This window comes from Canis aureus, chromosome 19 (genome assembly GCF_053574225.1).
Source record: "Canis aureus isolate CA01 chromosome 19, VMU_Caureus_v.1.0, whole genome shotgun sequence".
Taxonomy (NCBI): Eukaryota; Metazoa; Chordata; class Mammalia; order Carnivora; family Canidae; genus Canis; species Canis aureus.
The window spans coordinates 40,290,885-40,315,063 of NC_135629.1; the positions used below are offsets into that span (position 1 = coordinate 40,290,885).

Below are 24,179 nucleotides of genomic sequence, written 5' to 3' on the forward strand. Positions count from 1 at the left end.
CAGGCCACATCAAGGGAGTAGCAGTTAGGCCACAATCTGCGCAGAGGCTGAATCCCCATCCTCCCTCCCCTGCCAAGGAGAAAAGCCAAAGTCCAGTCCCAGAGCCAGTGTTTATTAGCAAGATGGAACCCAAGGGAGGCTATGGCCTGGGCAGCCGAGGGCTGCCAGGAGCCCCTCCCACCTACCCCCAAAGCCCCCCAGAGCTATTTACACCCATCATCTGAAGTGGTGGGCAGAAGGGAGCCCTGGGGGGGGGTGAGGGCTAAAGGCCCCAGGCCTCCACCATGGCCCCCTCTTCCCTCAGCCCTGCCTGCACCTGCCCCTCTACTATTCTCCCAGCCCCCAAGTCACAGTGGCCCAGAAAAAGCGAAGAGGAGGTAGAGTGGCCAGGCAGGGAGGGAAGGAGGGGCTGGAAGTGTGCCCCAGCCAGGCAGGGCTCCTTTGCTCCTGTCCCCAATAAATAGAGAATAAATACCCGGGAGGGGGCTGGCCTTGACTGAGTGCCCCCTCCCAGGCAGGGCCGGCCTCCTGTGACGGCCCCTTCTTCCCTTCTCTGAGTGCATCTGAGCCCCCCACCCCCACTCCCCGTCTCCAAAGCAGTCCTCGCGTCCGTGTCTGTGCCAGCGGCACAGCCTGATAGCACACGTTGGCAAAGGTACGCAGTCCGTGCCCTGTCCAGGTAGAGCCTGCTCCCTCCCTGTGTCCTGTAGATTCCGGTGGTGGCTGTCAAGCAGGTGGACTCCCAGCTGAGTCTGGGGACTGTGTGGTCCTGGCCTGGCCCTGCCAACTGGCTGGGCCTGGTTCGGCGGGCTCTGTCTTCTGCGGTCTCTGACCAGTGTGGGTCTAAGTTTTGGACCTTGCTGCCGCTGAGGCAGGCTATATACAACCCACCAATAAATACTGTCTTTGCAGGGGCAGGGTGTGTATAGAATATAGATATTTTATATATATATACATATATATATATATATATCTTTTATATTAAAAGGGACAGGCCTAGGCTGGCCCATTGCAGGGCTCAGACAGCTGGCCTCATGTGTCCGGCGGGTGGTGGCGGCGGTTCCGGGGCTTTTTCTGGTCCTGGGGTTCAGGAGGCCTGGGCGCCCCTGGGGCCTCCCTGGGGCTTGGGGGCACGTGGCGCCAATAGCCCTGGCAGTACTGGTGGATGAGGCCCACTTCTGGCTGGGCCAGCAGCTGGGCCAGCTCCTGGTAAGGGGGTGTGGGGGGGCCCGCGCCAGGGAGTGGTGGCGGGGCGCTCACAGCTGGCGGGGGGAAGAGGGCAGCGTGGACGGCGTCCCGACCCAGGACGTGCAGCTGTACCCGCGTGACAATGTGCTTGAAGTTGTTTTCGGTGGCGGTGCAGGAGTAGAGGCCACGGTCACCAGGCTGCAGGGCGCGGAGCAGCAAGCCCTGCTCTGTGCGCAGGAAGCGGTCCTCTGCACGAATCTGCAGGGGCAGGGAGCCAGGGCTCAGGCAGGGCTTGTGTGCCCACCTGCTGCCCAGCCAGCTCCCGGAGCAGACCACCTCAGTGGCCATGTAAGGGGCTCATGTGGAATTTCCACAAAGAAAAACCCACAGTAAGTTTCCACATAGCATCTGAATAAGGCATCTGTACACATTTCCATTTCAGGAGGAGTGATTGTGAGGGGATTCTGTACAATTAGAGAATTTTGGAGCAATCGCACAGAATTTCTTTTTAATGGGGAATACCCAACTGAGGTATCCTTATAGAATCTCCAGGAAGATTCTATCTTAAGGAGGGGTGTCTGGAACACATTTCCATAAAATGAGAGCTACTCCACAGAATTTCCACATCCTGGAACCCAACCGCATGGTATTTCCATACAATGAAGTATACCTCCAATGGAGCACACGTATGAGCTTTTCATGGAAAAAGGCATGCTTATAAGGGGTTTCCATGTAATATGGAAATCCTAGACTTTCCACAAAACTGGATCCACTTCAGGAAGGGAACTTAGGGGATGCCTGGGTGGTTCAGCGGTTGGGCGCCTGCCTTTGGCTCAGATCGTGATCACGGGATCTGGGATCGAGTCCCACGTGGGGCTTCCTGTGAGGAGCCTGCTTCCCCCTCTGCCTATATCTCTGCCCCTCTCTCTGTGTCTTGAGAGACCATGAATAAATAAATAAATCTTTTTTTTTTTTTTAAAAAAGGAAGGGAACTTAGAAGGGCTTTCTTAGAATGGGGCTGCCCCAGATTGGCTCCTTTACCACATTTCACCCACATGGAATTTCTACTGCACGGGGGACTCCCACATCCACGGTGAGGACTATAGGGTACAGGAAATCACCTCACGGCGCCGGTCACTGGGATCTCGCTGAAACAGCCACTTAACAGTGGCCTGGGGTGAGCGAGGCTGGCATTCAAGGAAGGCCGCACTACCTGCCACACCGTACTGCACAGACTCCACAGTATTCTTGTTGGCTGTAGAACAAGAGGGCGCGGCATGAAAGCAGCATTGCCTCCGGGCAGACTGCAAGCTGGCAAAGGGCAAGTGCCAAGGGGCCCATATAGGGAACCCACCCTGGAAAAAGGCAGGGCTGTACTATCGGGCATCCACTTCTTCCTTGAGTGGGTGGCTAGGGACATCCCATCTCCCAAATTACAAGCTTCCTCATTCTGTGAGAGTCCTTCCAGTGGGGAGCCCTGGGAGCAGCTCCAGAGCTGCACAGCTCTACGCACTATGAGGGGTGCCCAGTGGTGATGCACCACATACTCACCATTGGAGTTGAACCCGCGGCACTGCCTGATGGGGTTCCCATGCCGGACATCCTGCCGGCGGCTCCGCCTAGATGAGGAGAGCTCCTGAACAAGTATTTTGGAGGAAGCTTGCCCGCCTCTAGGTCCCTGTACCTCCAACACTCCAAAGGAGTCTTGTCCATCACCCCCAGGGTAATATCACATCCACCACCAAACCCCCAGGACAGGACCCTCGGTCTGGTGGTTAAAATTCCAAGGATCTGGGGGGAGGGGTCCACACCTCTTGGAAGATGCTGTGTAGCGGGAACAGGCCTGGCCATCCCAGGCACAGTAGGGGTCCCGGGCGAGGCAGCAGTCGGCACAGGCAGCCCCATATGCCTGGCAGCGGTGCAGGCTCAGGTGTGTGACACCCACGGCTGAGGCCACGTACAGTTGTTGCTGAGGGCAGGGGGAGGGGCTGGTCAGTTCCTTCCCCATGGCCAGCCCCCATCGGCAGCCTGTTGGGCTCCTTCCCTTCCTGTTCCATGCCTCAGTTCCCCCATCCCTATACCAAGGGCATGACCCCAAGGGAGAACAGCCCACCTCACCAAAACTCACCCTCTTGGAAGAGATGGTCATGGTCTTAACAGGTGCTGGGTCCTAGAAGAAGACAGGGATAGCTTGGGGACTGGGGACTCCTTCCCTGCCCTGATCTAGAGGTATGAGGTCCAAGGTAAGGGGCTGGTACTAAGGAGAGCCAGGGTGAATAGGACTGGGCATCATACCCACCTTGAAGACCTCTACCTCCTCCAGCATGAGCTCCTCCATTTCCTGGTCATCCTTGGGCAGCACGATGACTTTCTGTACTGTCCCGCGGTCTGGAACGGGCCGGGCAGGGCCTCAGTGGGGCTGAGGACGCTGGGGAAGGGGTACCAGCCTCAGCCCCTTCCCCCACCAGGCCCCAACCCCCCAAGGGCAGTGGAGCAGGACAGGTCCAACCTGTACCAAGGTTGAAGAATGTCCCCCAGATGAAGGGGCCCAGGATAAGGGATTGGGGGTGGGTGGGGAGGATGTCATGGCTGGGGTCTGCCCCTCCCACCCCAGACCCTCATTTTGGGACTGCTGAGAATAGGATGCTGGAGGTATTCCTGTGTTGAGGGACTGGATCTGTGGTGCACGTGTCACGAGAACACGTATGTCAGTATTTGGACCCACGGATCCTGGAGGTGTCTACCACCTGTTCCCTCTTTCTGACCACACACGGGTTCCCAGGTGCCCAGTGGCCCTGCTCTCCCAGCCCCCAAGAGCTGGGGATGATGATGGGGTTTCCCCACCCCTTGTCTCAGTTATCCTGGCTCCAAAGGATGAAGGTAGCAGAGTTGAAGCAGGGTAGGTCCCCACCCCCTGGATCAGCACCCTCCACCCAATGGGCCCAGCGTGGGAGGGTCTGGGAGCAGCAGTGGGTACCTGTGCCCAGGAAAAGCACCTCATAGCGCCCGTCGGCTGCATCCACCTGGTCCACAGCAACGGTGGTGAGCCTATAGGGAGCGCCTGTGCGGACGACCAGGGGCCGCCTCTGCAGAGGGTACACGGCCTGGTACATGAGCGGGTGGCTGCGCATGAAGTTAATCACTTCATCAGGGTAGTCCTTGGTGGACTTCATGGATGGTGTGAAGGTTCCTCCAGGGCACTGCAGGCACGTGATGAGCGTCAGGCCCACCTGGCGCTTGCTGAACCCCTTAGCTTCAGGAGCGGCCTCTCCTTTGTCCGTCCCCATCACATCCATTGGCTCTGCTCCTCAGAACCCCCATCCGGGCTTCTCCCCCTCACCCAACCTATTTGCAGATGCTGTTCCAGCCAAGGTCCCAAGGTCCTACATAGCCAGATCCCACAGCCGCTCCCTGGCCTCACTGCCAGGGCTTTGGGTGGCATTAGGCAAAGCTGACTACTCCCTTTTCATGTCCTCATCTCCCACCCTGTTGTCTCCTTCCTCTAATCTGCCCCCTACACCCACTACCCCCCTGCTCAAGGGACTATGCCCCAAGTTCTCTTCATACCCTCAGGTGCCGTGCCCTTTCCTGGTGCCTTTCCCTCTGCCTGCCCTGCACCTCTGCCAGCCCAACTCCAGGCCATCCTTCCAGCTTCCAAGTTCACCTTCAGGGGAAGACTTCCCTGGCCAAGGCTGAGACCAGCTCCCCCATCCCAGCCCTGACAACAAGGAGCCCAAACGGATCCCATTGTTCTGCTTCGACTGCTGTAGGGGCCCGCATTACACCAAGAGCAAGTGAGTCGCCTCCTACCACCATGAAGGTCCTGCAGGCCAGACCTTGCCTGCCATCACCTCCCTGGCTACAGTTAGCTAGCTACAGTGCCTCCAACCTGCCCTCCAGCTTTGTCTTGACTCCCATGCAGCACCCTCACCCCACCCCCAAGCAGCCTGCCACACCTGGCTGCTATCTTTGTTCCAGGTTCCTGGCTGGGTTCTTCACAGCCTGATGCTGTAAACGGTGTTTTGTTTCATTTTGTTTTATTTATTTATTTTTTAAAGTAAGTTCTACGCCAAATGTGGGGCTCAGACCCATGACCCTGAGATCAAGAGTTGCGTACTCTACCAACTGAGCCAACTGGCACCCCTGTTTTGTTTTGTTTTTAATGCAGCTTTATTTAAATGGATAAATGGTAGGTTTATTTGTGTGTAAGGTCCACCTCTCCTACCTGGCTGTGAACTCCGGGATGGTGGGGCCCCACATCTGCTAAGTAGCTAACACAGAGCAAGCTTCACAAACAGAAAGGAAAGGAAAAGGTGGAATGATTGGGGTTCTCACCGTGCCGGGCCGTGGGTAGGGCATCTTCCCTGAGAAGGGCATCCACTGGTAGTTGGGGCCCTCTTTGTGGGCAAAGGGCCCATTGAAGACCATGCGGATGTCAGCCATGGAGTAGACACACACAGCAGAGCCTCGGAACACGGAGCTGCAGGCAAGGCAGGCTGCTGCTGACCCTCGGCCCAGGGCCCGTCCCCAGCCCATCCCCATCCCATAGCCTGCCACCAGGCTGGGGTCCTCCACACGTCATAGCCCCTCAGTCTAGCCAAGCCCTGCCACCGCCAGCCCCAGCCCCAGCCCCAGCCTCACCCCGAAGAGGTAAAGACAGCATAAATGACTGGGTTCCTCACATCCTGTGTCTGTTGGACAAACACGTCCTCTGGGGGCAAAGGGAGAAGACATTGGGGGGGTACATTAGCCAAGAGCCCCAGGGCCCTGCCCACTCTGCCCGAGGGGCCCACCAAACATGCCCTGACTACCCAACCAGCCCCTACCCCTCCCAGAACAGCCATAGGATCCAGCCTGCACGCTGGGTACTCACGGAGCTCATCGAAGTGAGTCTCGATGCCATCCTCACCGGGCACGGAGCACACCAGCCGTGCCTTCAGGAACGTGCTCCACTTGTTGACCAGGCAGCAGTGGCCGCCGTCGTCGTTCTGGGGACAGGGGGCAGGGTCGGGTCAGCTCTCACTCCCAAGACCCCGCCAGAGCAGGGACGCTGGAGCCAGCACTGGGTCCGGGAGGGCGTGGGGCCCCGCGGGCGCATACCAGGCAAATGCGCCCGATGCGGGCGTACACGGCGGGGCTCTGTGGCGCCTCGGCCGACCGCTCGCGGAAGAAGAAGTAGAGCTTGTCGTCGTTGCGCTCCGCACTGTCAGGGATGAGCTCGGCGTGGATGAAGGAAGGGTCTGCGGGTGGGAAGCGGTCAGCGGGGCAAGCTCTTCTCCCCCAAGGGCTCTTTTCTCAACAGGACCCCGGGGCCACTCTTCCCCAGACAAGACCCCTCCCCCGTCCTAGCCTGTCATGGGCTCAGGCCTCCAATGAGCGCCTCCTGGGGACCTGGGGGCGTCCCGGACATGCTCCCACCCAGGATCTCACAGGTGGCCCTCACCGTTCAGCCACCGAGAGTTGTACTGGTCCGTGCGCATGGCCGTCTGCTTCCCCAGCGTGCGGAAGATAGCTGCGTCGGTGCCCATGAAGTCAATATACACACCAGCATAGAGCTCCTCGTCTGTGGGTGGGCGGGGGGTTCAGTCAGGGGCCGCCCTTGGCTAGGACCGGGGCACAGCCCAATGTCGCCCCCTTAGGCTCCCCCAGGGCATGACTGTCTCACCAGTGGGGTGCTGGTTAATGCTGAAGAACTGCCTCAGGGAGGATTGGGATTAGGAGCAATTAGCTCTTTAAAAAGGTGGGGGGCGGGGGGCACCTGGGTGGCTCAATGGTTGAGCATCTGCCTTTGGCTCTGGTCATGATCCCAGAGTCCCAGGATCAAGTCCCACATTGGGCTCCCCGCCTGCTTCTCCCTCTGCCTATGTCTCTGCCTCTCAATCTTTCTCATCAATAAATAAATAAAATCTTAAAAAAAAAAAAAAAAAGGAGCAATTAGCATTGATTAGTAGCAAGAGCCAATTTTGGTGGTATAAATACTCCCACCACAGCTGACTTCGAGCCACTAACCTGGGATCACTGACAGTGGAGTTGGGGAGCTGCTGGCACCATCGTATCATATTTCTACCCCACAAATATAACACATGTAAATAACCTCACAAACAAAAATAATAATAAAATATAGTAGTATGATTAGGAACTAATGAGTTTTGAGTATTTTTACCTTTGTTTTGAAAGCAACTTATTTGTAAATTATATAACCTGGTGTTTAGTAATAGCTGGCTCACAAAAACCTGAAAATTTGCAGAAAATTTAGTGACCACACTGGCTCTAGCATACCACTCCACCTCTTCCCTCTAGATGTGCCCAGGACAGGCCCTGCCTTCCCCCATCAGACTCCTTGGTTGGGGGGCCACCATCAGGCTAGGACCTTTTCACTCATCAAGAGGGGGAGGATGAAGTCCACCCCCGCCCCAAGGCCTTTCCCAGGGCTGGAGGTTGCACAGTGCCTAGCAGTTGCTCTGAGAGGCAGACTGGGATAGGCAGCCAGAAAATAGGTAAAGTACAAGGACCAGGGTCCTGGTGGGCTTGCCCAACCTGGAGGTAGGGGCAGCAGCTGCTCCTGAGGCAGGACTCCTCCTCAGACAACATTCCCCTAGCTCCCCTAGATACCTGACCAGACCAGAAACAAACCCTGTCCTCCCTAGTTGGTGAGAGGGCCAGGACTCTCCATCTGTGCTTCCTTGTGGGCCTTTCCCAGCCTCCCAGACAAACCAAGAACATATATGGAACCATTCCCCTTCTACCACTCCCAGTACAGACCAAACTCATCTTCTCTCACAGGCAGCCTGTGGCTAGCTTTGCATAGACCCTATTTCAGGGTAAGATCTGGCCCGCTAAACACTCCCATCCAAGATGAGACCCTCACAACCACTAGTCTGCCCCTCAGCTCACAAGGGGGTCTGGTCCATACCTCTCCCCCTGATGGGATGGGGCCCTATGGGAGGGTGGTTCAGGGATGGCATGGTCATGGTCTCTGCCCTGGTGTAAATGTTGGTACCATGTTCCCTATTCCAGAGGCAGAGGCATACACTTAGGCTGTAGAACCAGGGTGGGGTAGGAGCACTCACTGATGAGGGCTGAGGCTGTGTCCAGCTTGGGGTCGTACGGACACTTGCCCTTCCCTGACTCGAGTCTCTCCGGCTCCAGGTAGAAGATGTAATCCTGCAGGGCAGAGGGGAGCTCAGCATTGTCCAAGCTGGTCCCATAGTCAGGAAGGGTAAGGGTCATCAGGCTCCCAGGGTGAGAGCAAGTCTCCAGAGACACCCTGAAGCCTCATCCCTTCACTCCCTGGATATCCTTGGGTTTTAACTCTGTCCAGTCAGGTCTCCCAGGGCAGGGCCATGATGCACGTTCCAAGGGAAGTAATTCCTGGTCCCAGGTAACAGACAAGACCTGAGAATCAGGGGTTGAAGCCCCTCTATGCCAACTGGTTCAGGGAGACGCTGGTCAGGGCCCCTCGGGCCACAGAGGTACAACTCTGAGCTGTGGCTGCCATCCTGGGCCAACATGGGGCTGCCAACCTGACCAGGGCAGGAGGTATGGGCCAAGACCCTGTGGCCCTGACCTTTGTTGCCAGGTCCCACCAGGCCAGAGGGCCCTGAGGATATTGTGTCCTCAAGCTTTATGTCCTACCTGTGGTCCTCAGGACAGACTAATAGGTCATGGCTTTCCCCCTGCCCCTCAGCAGAGGCCCCAGATCCCCATGTCTTCCCAGTGAGTCAGGAGTTGAGAGGTCCAGCCCAGATCACAAGGGATTCGCAAACCCCCCATACCTCCCAGCCCAGCTCTGAAGATGCTAGCAGAAAAGTTGATGAAGGCACTGGGACCAAGATGAGCTCATGGGGAGGGAGAACAGAGGGACAGAGGCAGGAAGGAGGTGGTGGCAGGTGGCAGGGATGGTGATGGGAAGGTGTACACAGGCCTGCTTCCAGTTACACTCTGCACACGTGACTTTCTGCACACATGGGGCTGCACACACATCTTGGCACATATCACTGGCAGCACATGGAACCCACCGTTCACACCCTGGGCACACGTGCAGTCTGAGCGGTCCCACTTTTCAGCACTCCCTGTCACAAACACACACGCTCAAGTGACCACTTGCTCTATCATTCACTGGCAGCCCCAGCCCCCCCAGCCCAGTCCCGGGTCATGACTAGAGGACAGACAGCTCTGCCCCTTCCAACCCAGGGGAGCAGAGTCTCAAGCAGGACATCTGTGTCTACCCATGACCCACAGAGGCATGGGGCATGGACACTTGAGAGTAATATGTCAGATTGCATACATGTGCTGTGTTCTGACCCTGAGATGTGGGTTTGAGTACACAACACATGCCCAAGTGTATGTTGGTATATGCTCATGCAATGTCTACACACATGTGTTCTGAGGGTGGAGGCACTGCTATTCCAAGGCTGTCTTCTGCCTGTGGCTTCATGATGTCTTGCCTATGGGGGTTCACCAAGGCTGACATGAATCCTGCTGGGAATGCCTGAGGGCGCTGTGGGGGAAGGACTGGGACAGGGGTCTTCTCTCAGGAAGCTCTCGGGGGTGTGGGTTCCCAGCAGGAAGGCCAGGCCCGGGGTGAGTTCAGTTTGGAGGCAGTGCTGCCTGGCAAGGGCCTGGAGGGATGAGTCCCACCTGGCGTGGGGCTGTGGGCGTCGGGCGGAGGGCACCATCCGTGGCTCTGCTGCCTCGGCCTCTGACCACCTGCATCTGGGTCCAGGGCGTGGCCTGAGAAGATGAGGAAGAGGGGGTTAGAGTCGGGGGTGGCAGGGGCTGGGGGAGCGGGCTCGGGCTGCCAGCCTCTCACACCACACATCCCAGGAACACACGTGAGCAACCAGGCCCCCAGAGCACACATATGTGCTTATGCACACACACATGCACACAGCTTGGCACGCGCCTGCACACACATGTCCCTAAGTCCAATCACTCTCACATATGTCCTACCAGATCACACCAGCTCACGTACAACATGCACACATGGAAATGAAAAAGGGCAGAAGCGGGCAGGGCAAGACAGAGCTGGGGAAGGGGCAGCTCTTCCCCAGGCCATGTGGAAAAAGCTGACCCAGGTGTCCAGCCTCCTGATGCTGAGGCCTCCACCAGGCCCTCTGGCTTGGCTGCAGGGGCATGGTCCACAGGCACAGCCAGGAGAACTGTTGCACTAATGGAATGAGCACTTACTACGTGCCAGGCACAAGGCTAACAGTTTTGGGAGCATTAGCTCACTGCCTCCTCCTCACACCAACCTGTGAGAAACGTAGCTATTAGCCCCATCTTCAGGTGAGGCAGTAAAAGGAGTCACTCACCCAAGGTCACAGGGCTTGGAAGTGGCAGGGCTGGGGCTCAAGCTCATCCTCCCATCAGAACCCTGGCATGTGGTTACTAACAGGGGAGCACAAGGCCAACGTGGGCACGGCTTACCTGAGCACGGCGGCCGCGGTTTATATAGGTGCACATGGGGTTGTAGGCGCCGGTCCCACACACATACAGGTGTGTTCGGTTCCATGGCTGGATGAGCCTGACGAAGTTCCCGCACTCACCCTGGGGCCAGAGGGAAAGCCAAGGAGGTGCCTAGATGCCAGCCTGGCCCCACAACCTCCCTGAGGTCACCTACCCCCATTCACCCCTCATCCCACCTATAGATCCCACTTCACTCACATTGCCATCCTTGCCTGAGAGCACACACTCCTCAATGCGCTGTGGAGAGGCTGCCCAGTGGATCTGCCGGAGATGGGGGTCAGAGGGTACAGCCCGCTAAATGGGGCTTCCAGTCCCAGGGCCCCATATCCCTCATCCCTCTGACCCCACACCTAGGCTGGCCCTTACAATGAGGGGCTCACGGTTGATGTCATGCAGGTCCAGGGACAGCACATAGTCCTTGCTGCCCACATACATGCGGTCGTGGTCCTCGTCTTTGAGCAAGATTCGGTAGTCGGTTGTGTTGAGCAGGAAGTTGAAGAAGTGGGCAGTGCCTGTGGCCTTAAGCTCTGTGGGTAGAGAGCAGGGCAGTAGTTAGGATCATCGGAGACCATCTCAACAGGACCCTTTGACAAAGGGGGGACCTCCACCACACGATCATCTCAAACCCCAGCTTCCTCCCTGCCCAGGGCCTACTTAGCTCCCTTGCTAGTCCCTAACATGCTGTGAGGAGAAAGTGGGACAGGTGGGCAGGCCAGCGAAGGGACCACACCCAAAGCTAAAGCCCTGATTCATCAGCAGCCCCAGCCAGTCTCTGGGTTCCAATGAAAGGGCAGTGGGTGCGGGCCAGGGCGCGTGATGGCATCAAAGAGTCTTTACTCGGGTGGGGGTTAATGATCCCACGCCCAGGGTGGGGCCTGCTTCCCACAGGGGCTTACAAGGGTTAATGAGCAAGAGGGTGGGGGGCAGGTGCATTCAGGACAGCCCACAGATGCTGGCACAGAGCCGGGATGCCTGGTCTTCACCCCAGCTGCCCACCAGACAGAGGGCAAAGCTGGCACACAACAGGGTCCCCACCTTGTCTGAAGCTGGTTGGCCAGGACACCAGAAAGGCCCGCTGGAGCTATCCTGTCCAACTGACTTTGGGCTCCCCCCAGATCCCCCCGGATCCCCCCAGATCCCACTGGGTTGCTAAAGGTGGAATTTTCAGGCCACTCTGAGCCAGTCAGGAATAGTCTTTGCTAGGAAAGAAGTCTTCCTCCTAGTGCAACCATGTCCCCAAGCTGGGGCAGGGTCCGGTTGAGTCCTTAGTTTCTCTTCTGCATGAGTCTTAAAGCCCTGGCCCTCCCAACCCTCGATGGCTGGGGGAAAGTCCTCCTTCCTGGGGATGAAGGACAGGAAGGAACTTGGCCAGTGACTGGCCAATGACAAACACAGGACTCCAGATAACTTGGGAACCTTCCTCTGAGGGGGAGAGTCAAGGGGTCTTTGGCAAGCCCCTCCTCCATCCATCTCCAGCTATTTTTAGCTTAGCAGGAGAGGGAAGACTGTAATGAAGGTGATGAATATTCACCAGCACAGGAGGCTCGAGATGGCAGCCCACAGAAGAGCACGCACATGTATGCACACGGCCCAGGTACATGCATGTGCGCACACATCCTGCATCACATGAGGCACTCATGAAGGCAATCATACATATCCCACCTTCCTGCCCTATGGCTGGTAACCCATTTCCCAGGTGGGGCAATCAAGAGGGAGGCCTGGAGAGGGAGAACAGCTGGGATCAGATGCCCTAGATGCTGTCTGAAAATGGGACCAGCAGGTGGCCCCATCCCATCCCACTGATTCAGGCAGCTGTCTCTGATGGGCCTGGCTGACCCTGAACCCTGGTGTGTGCTGTGAACCCTGGAGCAGAGCTGGAGGGGCTGGGCCTGAGAGCAGCTTCGATGGGAGCTCCAGGATGTGCTCAGATGGGTGTAGGTGGGCAGGGAGCCAGGAGATTCCCACAGCAGACCCAGAGCCTACATCTGAGGGGCTGCGGGCCAAGCAAAGGCCTTGCCCTGCCCAGCCCTATGTGGCCACAAGAGAATACAGGTGATGACCTTGGCCAACCGCTGGGACGCAGGGACGCCAAGGGATCAAAGGGCCGATCCCTGCCTGGCTACGGCTTTGCCCGCCTGTCCGGCGGTGCCTCTGAAGTCCTGGGCAGGGCAGCCTGGGCACCTGTCCTGCACCTGTTGTTGGGCCACTTGGAGTCCCCCGCCTGGCCACCCAGCCATAGTGACAACAGGAAAGTAAACACTCCCCCACCCCCAGGGCCAGGAAGCAGCCAGAGAGGAAGTGGGGCTGCCAGCGGAGCCCCCCCAGGCTGGGACAGCCCGCCAGGGGTTATTTATACCCTGGCTGGGGGCACGGCCTTGAGTTGTACCCTTACCCGTCCTTCTGGGTTAGGGGACATTTGTGGGGGCAATGGAGGGGAGGGAGGCAGAGGCTCAAGTGGGTACCTTTAGACATAGGCACCTGGGGTAGGAGAAGCTCCAAACATCTAGCCCCAGAGACACAAGCAGTTATAATCCCTACCCTCCATCCCTGCCCAGCCTCCAGCCTCTGCGCTCTGGACCCTCGCCCTCTGCAGGAACCAGTGCCCAAGCCTCAAGTCCAAGTCCCCCTTTGAGCTTAAAACACTCAGAGCCTGAGCTCTCCAGGCTCCATCCCCCTTTGGGAGAATGGTAGGGGAGAGGCCTACATGGGGACCTATATGGGGACTGGGAGACTCCTACCTCCTAAACCTGCACTCCCTCATCCCTCCCCTCCCTCCCTGCCTTCCCTGCCCCAGAAGTGGGGATGGAGGGAGCCTCCCACTTACTCATCAAGCACCTATTTTGTGCAAAACCCTGAGCTCACAACATCACAACAGGTTACAGATGAGGACATGGAAGCACAGAGAAGGACCAGGCCCAACAGCATGGGGGTAGGATTCCCACCCAGGTCTATGGCCTTTGGGACTGAAGGAAAGGCAAGCCCAGGCAGAGCCAGTCCTGGGGGTGGAGGGGGGACTGTCCTGGGCAGGGAATTGCCCTTGGGAGGGTGAGGGCCTGAAGGTGACTCCCCTTCCATCAACACGGCACATGACTCAGGACCCTGGGGATGCCTCCCAGTGGCCATGGGATATGGCGTCAATGGTTCTGTTGTCACAGGACGTGATGTTTCGGTCACTGTGGAAACTCTGAGGGGGAGTCCCCACGAGGCCATGAGGGGTAGGAAAGGGGTGGGACCAAGGGTCAGAAGTCTTTGGCTCCGGTGCAGGCTTCATGACCCCAGTCAGGGCATTCTGTCCTCATTTTCCTCTCTAGACGGTCTCTTGAGCCCTCCTAGTACCAATATTCAAGGTGATCCTTTAAGGTGAGGGTCCTGCTCTGAACTCCGGGAAATACTGACAGCGGAGCACTCTTTGGGCCCTCCCCCGACTATTCTTCACAGGCTGTCTCTGCCTTGGCCAGGAGAGAATGAGATGAGGGTCCAAGTTCTTTCCCCATGCAAGCTGGCTCCCAGATATCACCATCTCTTGGAGGATATCCACCCTCAGTCCCATTCCTGCTATACTATTTCCTAGTGTTGGGGTACAGAGCAGAGACGATAATGGGGCAGGAAGGGGCTTCCTGTTGACTCAGCGCTACCCTCCCCTAATTCCAGCCTGTCTCCACTCCACCCCACCCCCAGTTCACAGGAGCAGAGCTAAATCCTGAATCAGGGGATCCCTGGGTGGCTCAGCAGTTTAGCGCCTGCCTTTGGTCCAGGGCGTGATCCTGGAGTCCCAGGATCGAGTCCCACATTGGGCTCCCTACATGGAGCCTGCTTCTCCCTCTGCCTGTGTCTCTGCCTCTCTCTCTCTCTCTCTCTCTGTCTCTCATGAATAAATGAATAAAATCTGGGCAGCCCAGGTGGCTCAGTGGTTTAGCGCCGCCTTTAGCCCAGGGCGTGATCTGGGGGCCCTGGGATTGAGTCCCACGTCAGGCTCCCTGCATGGGGCCTGCTTCTCCCTCTGCCTGTGTCTCTGCTTCTCTCTCTGTGTGTCTCTCATGAATAAATAAATAAATAAAATCTTTTAAAAAATGAATAAAATCTTTAAAACAAACAAAAAAATCCTGAATCATCCATCTAAACCCAGCTTACAGAAAGACAAACTGAAGTGAAGGATGGCTTTTCCAGGATCCCAGAGTGAACTGGGTGTCAGGCTCTGGACTTAGCAACCCATGGCTGGAGGGCTCATCTCACTCATGCCAGATTGTAGGAAAGAATTAAAACAAGGGGCCACATGACAGTCCTGTACCCCAGCTCCAGACAGGAAGACTGAAGCCCAAGGAAGAGTGATGTTCCCCTCAAGTCACAGGGTGAGAAGTAAAACTGGTGTCTTGTCTCCTCCTCCCCACCCTGTCATAGGGCAAAGGAGCTAGAGACCTTCATTCCTCCAAGAAGCCTGGGTGGGGGAAGGAAGTGGACGAGTAGTCCTAGGTTTCCTACTCTGATACCTGTAGTGTCAGCAGAGCTAGATCCTCCTGGCCCCCAGCCCACTAAGGAGCAGAGACTTGGGCCAAGGGGGTCCTGGGGTCCCAAGGGGGCATTCGTGCTTGAGGAGGGTTGGTGATGCAGACCTGGCTATGTGCTCAGGCCAGTCCTTTCCTCCAATGCACTTGTCCCAGGCCCAGCTCTGATAGCAGGAGTGTCACTCCTCCTCCCTCTCCATGGCAATACTGGGGTGGGAGGGGGGATGGGGGTGACTGGGACACAAAGTTTCTGAGGACATACGACTCAAATCTGGATAAGCTTTGACCTTGGGGACAGAGGATGGTGAGCCTGGATAATGCCTCCTGGGAAGGGCTCCCCACCCCCATACCCTCACCCAGGCTGGGCACAGGTTGGGTGGGGCGACATCCGGGAAGGCTTTTCCCGTCATCGGGAAGGAAGAGCCTTTTCTGGCATCAGACACCTCATTTCCGCAGCCGTTCCCAGCCTCTAGAACTTCCCTGTGGCCATTAGACACTCAGGGTCCTGGCCCAGAATGGCCTGGCAAAGGTCCAGAGACAGGAGCATTCTCAGCATATAGGGGTTTAGTCTTGGGGGGTCTCCATTTCCTCCCCTCTGGGAAGCAGCGGGTGCCTTACTTTAAAGGAGGCAGTGAGCGTGGGCAGCCCTGAGGAGGTGTGTCCACAGCCCTCACCCCCGCAGACTCCAAGTGGGAGGCCCTGACCCCTGCTGCCCGTCTCTAGGACACGGGCTCTGTGGCCAGTGAGGCAAAGGCTGCTGTCAAAAGGGGGTCTTTGGAGCAGAGGTGGGCACCCCGCCCCCTTGGTTACAGCCCCACAAAGTGGCAGGCCCTGACTGACAGTGTCACCTCCCGGGCCTGTGCTGGGGTACTGGGGGGGTGATAGACGGGTCCCTGCAGCCCAGCCCTGACCTCTGACCTCATGTAGGCTAGTGCAGCCCTAATCCCTGAGCTGCAGAGCGATGAGGTGGGGGATGAGCGGTGGGGGTGCTGGCCAGGGTGTCTGTCAGTGCTTTATCCTCCTGCTCTTCCGAGGAAGGAAACTGAGGTGAACAAGGTGGCAGCAGCAGTGGCAGCAAGCAGGAGTGGCAGGACCTAGACAGTCCCTACTGGATGTCCCCATGCACTCTAGGGAGAGGTGGCCCCCAGCCTCTTAACACTCCCCCAAAGCTGTGAGGGGCCCCAGAGGAAGGCCTGGGGGCTGGGCTGGCCCCCTGGCTCCTAGCCTAATCCTCTTTTAATGAGCGGCCAGCCGGAAGGCCTCAGCCCCTGGCCACAGCCTTACAACCCTGGGAGCCCCAGCCAGGCCGAGCTGGGGGCAGGGCAGCCCCTAAAGCCTTTGCATGCACCCTTCCCCCCATTCTACTCAGCACACCCACCTCATTCATACACAATGCCGACACCCCAACACTGGCCTGGCCAACCAACAGCCCCAGCATCTCCCTGGATATTCCAGGGTGACATCTGTCTGGTGCTCCCATGGGCTCTCCGGGGCATTTCCCATTTCTTCAGGGCCAGGTCCCACATAGAGCTGGGCAGGGGAGGCTGTCACTACTGATCCAGGGGCTTGCTCTCCTAGCCCTTTTTCTATCCCTGAAATGTTCTGGATAGGAATCCCTAGAGACCAGACCAAGAGTTTTGCCTGAGGCTTAAACTGCCTCCTCCCTGGGGGGTAGGCTCCAGTTCCTATGGCCCCAAGCCCCTCAATATCTGACCCCTTCAATCCCAGCCCTGGGCCAGGCTCTCTAGCACTGGAGATCCACAAGATCCCCAGGAGCCATCCACACTCAGCCCCCTTCCCCCAGGCAGGTGAGCCAGGTCGGTGCCAACAAAACCAATTACAGCCGCTCTCACCCAATTAGCAACTAATTATGGCCTCGTAGTCCATTCAACATAATTAACATGTAAATGACTTGGCGTGTTTATATTCAATAACCGCTCTGATTGAATTTAATTTAAAAGTCTGAACTGGGGACCCAGTTACCGTATTCCACCATCTAGAGCAGCCACTTCCTGGAAATGTGGGTTCCTCTAGGAGAGAGGGACACAAGGCCAGGATGGAGGGTGGAGGGGCAGGTGCTGTGACACTGGCCCAGCCCGGGTGAGGGGAGGGATGGGTGCAATCTCTGTCTCCCTAACGTGCTATTCCAGTGGTGTGGGAAGGTAGTGAAGTCTGAACAGTTCCAGTGGGACCCTCAAGTTGGGAAATCCTCTGGAACTAGAGGCCCCTCCTTAAGGGCTACTGTAAACATCCCAGCTGTTCAGTAAACACCAAGCCAGAGCCGAGCTGGAGCCACCCAGCTGGGCTAAAGCTGCACTGTAGGCTTCCCTCCCATTTTGTGGGCTGTGGGCTGGGGGCTGGAGGCTGTGGGCTGGGGGCTGGGGGCTGGGGGCTGGGGCTGGGGCTGGGGCCCGCAGGCTCAGCCATGCTGTTCCCACGCCCGTTCCGCCCCAGTGCCCGTCTGCTCCGCCCAGGAGAGAACAGGCTGGGGGCACAGCTCATCCTGACCCAGGAAAAGCCAGGGGGAAGGGGCAGCAGAGTCACATCCTGGCACATGGTGCCTGCCGGAAACCCAAGGTTCTACACTTCTCTCCCACAACGATGTCTGATGACTTTGGACCACTTTGCCCCAGCAGCTAGGGGGCTCTCCAGCCTCAGTGCCTCCAGTGATCCCTCCCCGCCCCCACAGCTCCATGGCTCCTGGTCATTCTAGGTCTGGGCTGGTGACTCAGGAGGCCAGGAGGCCCTCCGTGGATCCTTAACGGCATGCACAGCTGCCTATGAGGACATCTTTGGGCATTCACCAGCCCGGCGAAAGCTCAGGGCTCTAGCCCAGTTCAGAAAGGTCACAGTGCAGAAGCTGGCCTGGAGGGACAGGTAGCCCCTGGGCATGGGGCAGGAGGTGGTGGCAAACAGTTCACACAGGAATGCACCCCAAGAAGCGTGAAGGGGGTGGGAAGACAGTTAGCCCTGAGGGGAGGGTTGTACTGATCCATTTCTCAGGTGGGGAGAGTAGATCAGGCTTCCAGTTCCACAGGCCTCGGGGGCCCGCCTCCTGCATTCCAGACCTAGCCCGGAAACCCCTCACTCCTTCCCCCCCCCCCCACCTCCTCCTCCCTGTGACTGCAAAAGACAACAAACTCTCCATGGCTCATTTACTCCGATAAATCAACCAGACGGACAGGCCAGGATGGGACTGACAGGCTGGTGGGTGTCAAGACCCTCCCCCTGCCCTGCACCCGGCCCCCAACTCTGCTGCCCTCCTTGGACTCTTGGGGCCCCTGCAGCCCTACATACCACCCACCCAGAGATTCCCAGGACATCCCAGACAGCCTCAGTCCCTTCTCCAACATTCAGATGGGGAAAGTGAGGCATCCAACAGGTGAGTCATTCAGGGTCAGCCTTGGTTGATGCAGTAAGACAGAGTCAGGACCCCAAGCAGGACTCAGCCAGTCATCCATCTGGGAAGGCAGCTAGTTCCCCACACAGGCCTGGTGCTGGGACAGGATGGGGTCCCAGTGCAGGCAGCAGCCCTGCACCCCCGGGGTGCCGCAGGAGCCCACAAGGCCCTCCAAGTTCTAGCTGTTCCTCTGCCAACTGTAGTGTCTAATCCACAGGGGCCCACCCTGCTGGCTGACTAGCAAGTACACAGCCGTGGACTCTGCCCGTGGAGGGAAATGAGAGCATCAGCACAGAGCCCTGAATGGAAAGAAACATGGCTCTTGGCTGGGTGCACAGACCTCAGAGGAAAGAGCATGTCCGGCTAGGAAGCCAAGGAGGGGTCAGGGTGGGGATGGGAGGGAGGGAGGCCAGGGGGAGGGGGCGGGGGGGATAAGGGGGAGGAAGGAAGGAAGAAGACTGGGGGCAGGGGGTTCTGGAGTTGAGGCCTCATGCCCCAAAGACTTCCTGACCCCTGGAGGGACCTGCTGGTTTGGGGCTGTCCCCGTCTGGCAGAGATACAGAGATACCTGCCAGCAGCCCCTGTGAGAATGCCACAAGTCGGCCCAGCTGAGGCCTCCCTCCCCGACAGACAGGCCTCCTGGATCCTAGTACAGCAGCCACCACCCAGGCCCATTCTTCGCTGGGTCAGGACCAGTGGTCAGGAACCCAGGAGGCCTCCACCCTCTCCCTGAGACCGCTCAGCAGCCTGGGGTATGGTATGTTGAGGGGCAGGCAGTGGTGGTTGCAGGCCTGCCAAGCTCAGGCACCCACGTGAGCTGAGCTTTGGATTCAGACCGGAGCCTTCTGGCATCCAGGCCTCTGGCAAAGGCCCTCTTGCTATTTCTAAGAAAAATGCAGCAGGAATCTTCTCTGCTTCTCCAAAACTCCAAGGGCTCCCTTGAGACAGGGCTCAGATTCCCAGGTCAGCACCAGGCTAGGCCAGGAAGCCATGTTCTCAGCCCAGTGATGCAGATGCCCAAGTGAGTGATCCACGTCTGGTCGCCCCTAGCTGCAGACGACGACAGAACAGCACTCAGGGAGGGGTCACTACAGCTGCTGGAGGGGTATCAGAGTGGGCAGCTCATCTCAGTGGGGGGAGCTCCCTACAAGGCATCCCCTCCCCAGTGCACCACTCTCATTGGATTTTCCTCACCGTATGCACTTGGTGCCTCTGCCAAGAAGAACAAAGAACTTAAAACCCACAAAGAGCAAGCACAAACGCTCCATCCTAGCACCAAGAGCAAGACTCCATGGTATCTTGCCTCCCCCCCCCCCACCCGTGTTAGGCCACACACACCTCACCTCTGTTCCTGCTCTTCCTGCCCACAGTTTCCCTTCCTCCGTTTGAGATGCATCCTCCTCCAGGAAGCCTGATCGGATGCCCACAGTAGAGGCAACCTATCTCCACCTGACTCCACTCCTGGCACAGGGCTCAGGGTACCTCCTGCAGTTCTCTCCAAACACAGTCACCTTCAGCAAAGGTTAGAAATCTACAGGGAGGGGTGAGGCAGTGCGGGACTCCTTGGGCCTCTCCCAGGACCAGCCCTAGCCCCTCTGCCACCCTAGGTGCGGCTCCTAGTTACTGAGACGCCCTTCTCCAAGGCTGTAACTGGGCTCACAGAGTTAATCCTCCCACAGCACAATGAGGTAAGCCCCACTCTCATCCCCATTTTACAGACAATGCAGCAGGGACACAGAGAAGTTCACTACTCGAGAACTACCCATGGCCAGGACGCCAGCAAGGCAGCCTGAGCCCTTAGGATGTCGCTTCCACTGGGCCACAGCTATCCTCACCTTACACAGAAGGAACCAGATTCTAAAGAGGCTAAGCCACCTGCCTGAGGTCACACAGCTGACAAGGGCAGAATGGAGGTCTGTCTGCCTTCAGGGACAGCCCTTTCAAACACCACTACCACCACCTTCGCCTTCTACCACATTTAATGCCTGGGAAGGAGCAGGTCTCCCAGGGATCAGGGCCAAGTACCCATAGCTCTGAAGACACCCTCTGGGCCCCCACCACCTCTGGAGAGGTCACAGGGTTGGAGGTGCACGCACACAGGTGCAGACAGCCAGGAGCCCACTCCGAGGCTGCTGCCTCTAAAGCCAGAGTGAAAGATACCTTTATGGGCTGAGATGAGATTTTTATCTTGGCGGTTTCTCTTTAAATTCTTTACGATTACGAAGCAGCGGGGGCTGCCAAGGAACATGATTTACTCCTTGAGCATGCACCAGCTCCTTGCTCAGTGCCAAGGAAAGCTGGAGCCAGGGAGGGAGGGGCGGGCGACATGCCAGGGAACCAGAGACAAGGCCTAGGCTGCTGAGGCCCAGCTAGTGGCGGTCCCATTTGAGGCTTGGCTGGACCTGGAAAGACCACGGTAGAAGTCCCACAGCCCCGGCTCTGGCCCGGATGACTCAGGGTGGGCCTCAGACAGGTTCTCAGCATGCACCAGGACTTGCTCCACTATCTCTGAGTGTCAAGTGCTGGTCAGCTAAGGGGCAGCCAGTCAGCCTCCAGGACCTCCCAACTCCCGAAGTGGCCACTTCCAAGTCCCCTCTCAGGAGTAAGACAGTTCCTATTTCCTGGAAAACTGAGATCTCAAATGCAGGAATCTGGGCTCAAGTTCATGCTTTGGGTCTTTCTACCTTCCTCTTCCTGGCTTATCTGGAATATTGGCCCCTCCCCAGTTTGCTAGCTCCAAATCCCACTGTAGCTGTCAGGAACACCTGATTTCAACTCAGCTCCCTGGTACCACCTCTGGGCCCTAAGCTTCTGGGCCTCCCCCTGCCCCCCAACTTCCTTCCCTTCCTTCCTTCTCCTGATGCTAAATCTCCTAGCTCCAAGCCCCCTCTTCACCCTACAGTCAGGCTTGGGGATGGGGCATCCATCAGAGCTTTAGCTCCATCAGAGCTAAAGTCACCTCTACCTCAACCCATATTCACTTTCCATTCCCCCTTGGGTGAAGTAAATGGACCACGACCTCTCCTAACCTCCAATGTCATCACTTCCTAACAAGGAGGCCTGGCCACTCTGGCTGTCTGATGCCACATACAGATGATGTAAGCAGTAGCACTATGCTGGGCCATTAGCCCCAGAGGCTTGGAGGCTGGGCTGAGGCGGGTGGGCAGGCAGTGACCAGCACCCACCCATTGCCCTCCATCTGCAGAGTGTCCTTCCCCACAGAGTAAGTCAGTTACACCTGGAGTTAGAGAAGATCCAAATCCCAAGGCTACTCTGGACACAAGAGTCCTTGCCTCTCCTAGACCCTGGTTTTCCTTCTCCTCTTTCCAAAAGGAGAGAGCTTCCTAGGGGACTATGATCATTGGAAGACTGGGTGATGGAGGGCCAGATCTACAGGAAGCAGGCAAACTCAAGTGTTGTTGCTTCCATAAGCAGAGGGCATGAGAAGCCTCCCCAGTGGGACCTCAGCCATCTCCTTGGGAAATGAGGCTGGGAAGGCTAAGACCAATGCTGTAGGATCCTGGAATCCTGTCCTGAGCTCATGGGGGAGAGCAGTGCCTGCTTCCCTCAACCGACCTTTTGCTCTCTCAGTCCTAGGACAGGCTCAGACATCAGGCAGAGCCAGGCTCCAGCTTCATCCTGCTCCTGAGTGACGGGAAGCCTCACAGGAAACCCAGGGAGAACCCCTCAGGCCTTGGAGAGAACACCACGTGGTTATCATCATGAATAACTACTGTTATTTCTATTACTTTCATCCTTCCTGATTTTTTCACCACCTCCCTACTCCTGCCTCAGTTTCCCCAGTAGCCCAGCCACCTCGTGTCATCATAGGACCTCTTTCCCCCACTAAAGGCCTCTTTGGCCCCATGTCCTGACTAAAGCCAGCCCAGGCAGCAGGCAGTGGCTTACTGTGGAGGTGGCTTCCCGGGATAAAGTAAACATTCCCTGAGCTGAACAAAGGAGCTGGCAGGGCATTCACACCCCCCTGCTACAGAGGGAGGGGGTGCCCCCTGGCTTGGGTCATCTCAGGACACGGGAAGGGAGAGCTTTCCCCACCCAGGTTTGGCCAGGGACCCTGGGGTTAAGGGGATTCCAGGGCACGATGGGTGGAGGAGAGGGTGCTACTCGCCAGGCCGTCTGATAGCAGAAGCTATCAGGGAACACTTCACCTCTCCTGGAAATCTTCTCACTTCTGCCTTACTTTGGTTGTGCTAATAATGGAAGCTCAGGAGATGAGCCATAGGAGCACCCTCCACCTTGCCTTCCCTCACTCCGACCTCGACTCTAACTGAACTCTGGGCCCCATCTCCCTTCCACCCTTTCAGCCTTAGGCCTGGCTGGGGTGCCCAGGCGGATGCATAGGCAGCAAGACCAAGCCTGGACCAGTTCCTGCTTTTGTTCCTTTAGCTGCTCCGGACAGCGTGGCCCCTCATGCCAGCACCTCCAGCTTGCAGGGTCTGGCCCAACCAGGCAGGAACTAGCACCTCCCGAAGGCAGCAGGACTCAGGGGTGGGGAGGGGAGGAGCCTAGGCCGAGTCCCTGAGGCCTGGTATGCACTGCTATATCCAGGCAAGGCACAGATGGAGAAACTGAGGCAAAGAGCAAGAGTGACCACCGGTGCTTCTGAGAACAATCCTCTCTGTGCCCCTCATGTGTACCCAGGAGAAGGGGCCTCCACCTCCTTCCCAGTTCCTGGCCTGGTTGTGAAATCCCAGTTTCTTTTCTTTTCTTTTCTTTTTTTTTTTTAAGATTTTATTTATTTATTCGTGAGATACACACAGAGAGAGATAGAGAGAGGCAGAGACACAGGCAGAGGGAGAAGCAGGCTCCATGCAGGGAACCCGACATGGGACTTGATCCTGGGTCTCCAGGATCATGCTCTGGGCTGAAGGCAGTGCTAAACCACTAAGCCACCCAGGCTGCCCAAAATCCCAGTTTCTATGGGTGTTGGTAACCACTCTATAAATGCTTGGTGAGGACCTACTCCTTACTGAGCATCACTCTGTGTACCTGACCAGGCTGAGGCCATCCAGCATGAGGGGATGCACAGCGCCCGGGGCGCAGGAAGTGCGGGGCTCCTGGCTGGTACTGACCAACTGGGTGTCCATTATCTTTTCAGCCAGTGTAACAGTGAGCTCACCATCTTGTTCACTGCAGACTCCCTGGTACTCAGCACCGGGCCTGGTGCAGAGTGGGGACTCAAGCATCTGCTAAACTAAGTGACATCTAAGCCACAACTAGGCCATATGGTGAGTGGGGAATGGGGAAGGTCATTCAAGGCAGGGAAGCCTGTGTGTATGAGGGCACAGGGGCCTGGGATGGGGTGGCCCCAGGCCTCCTATGGCCCCACCACAGGCTGCCATAGCAGTCAGCACCACAGGATGGCTGCCAGCAAGCCAGGCTTTTAGTCACCGCGGGTGTCGGCTTCAGAGCTAATTGAGAAGGAATCGACCTGACTGATGTGGGCGTCAGCAAGGCCAGGACACCAGGGTTCTATTTCTGGCCTCGTCTCTGCCTCCTGCCTGACCTTGGCCCTACCCTTGCCTGAGACTCGGTTTCTCTCTCTGGAAAACAGGAACAAAAGTCTTAGGCCCTCTGTCTCTGGAGGTCTAAGGTTTAAA

General features: G+C 57.4%; 1 protein-coding gene across 3 annotated transcripts in view; it reads right to left on the reverse strand.

Annotated features, from left to right (window-relative positions):
* Positions 1-91: 91 nt before the first annotated feature.
* Positions 92-24,179, reverse strand: part of SEMA3F (semaphorin 3F) — a 30,004-nt gene continuing 5,916 nt past the window's right edge. For 2 of the 3 annotated variants that reach the window (XM_077858818.1, XM_077858819.1), the window contains exons 3-19: positions 11,023-11,183; positions 10,855-10,917; positions 10,618-10,737; positions 9,829-9,921; positions 8,259-8,352; positions 6,632-6,751; positions 6,289-6,428; positions 6,062-6,176; positions 5,830-5,899; positions 5,524-5,668; positions 4,166-4,388; positions 3,488-3,576; positions 3,317-3,358; positions 3,000-3,157; positions 2,740-2,807; positions 2,310-2,443; positions 92-1,446 (exon numbers count right to left, since the gene is read on the reverse strand). In XM_077858818.1, the coding sequence (XP_077714944.1) occupies positions 1,033-1,446; positions 2,310-2,443; positions 2,740-2,807; positions 3,000-3,157; positions 3,317-3,358; positions 3,488-3,576; positions 4,166-4,388; positions 5,524-5,668; positions 5,830-5,899; positions 6,062-6,176; positions 6,289-6,428; positions 6,632-6,751; positions 8,259-8,352; positions 9,829-9,921; positions 10,618-10,737; positions 10,855-10,917; positions 11,023-11,183 (2,249 nt within the window). In that variant the 3' untranslated portion in view covers positions 92-1,032. The remainder of the gene's footprint in view (positions 1,447-2,309; positions 2,444-2,739; positions 2,808-2,999; positions 3,158-3,316; positions 3,359-3,487; positions 3,577-4,165; positions 4,389-5,523; positions 5,669-5,829; positions 5,900-6,061; positions 6,177-6,288; positions 6,429-6,631; positions 6,752-8,258; positions 8,353-9,828; positions 9,922-10,617; positions 10,738-10,854; positions 10,918-11,022; positions 11,184-24,179) is intronic. The other variant, XM_077858820.1, reaches the window with a different exon arrangement.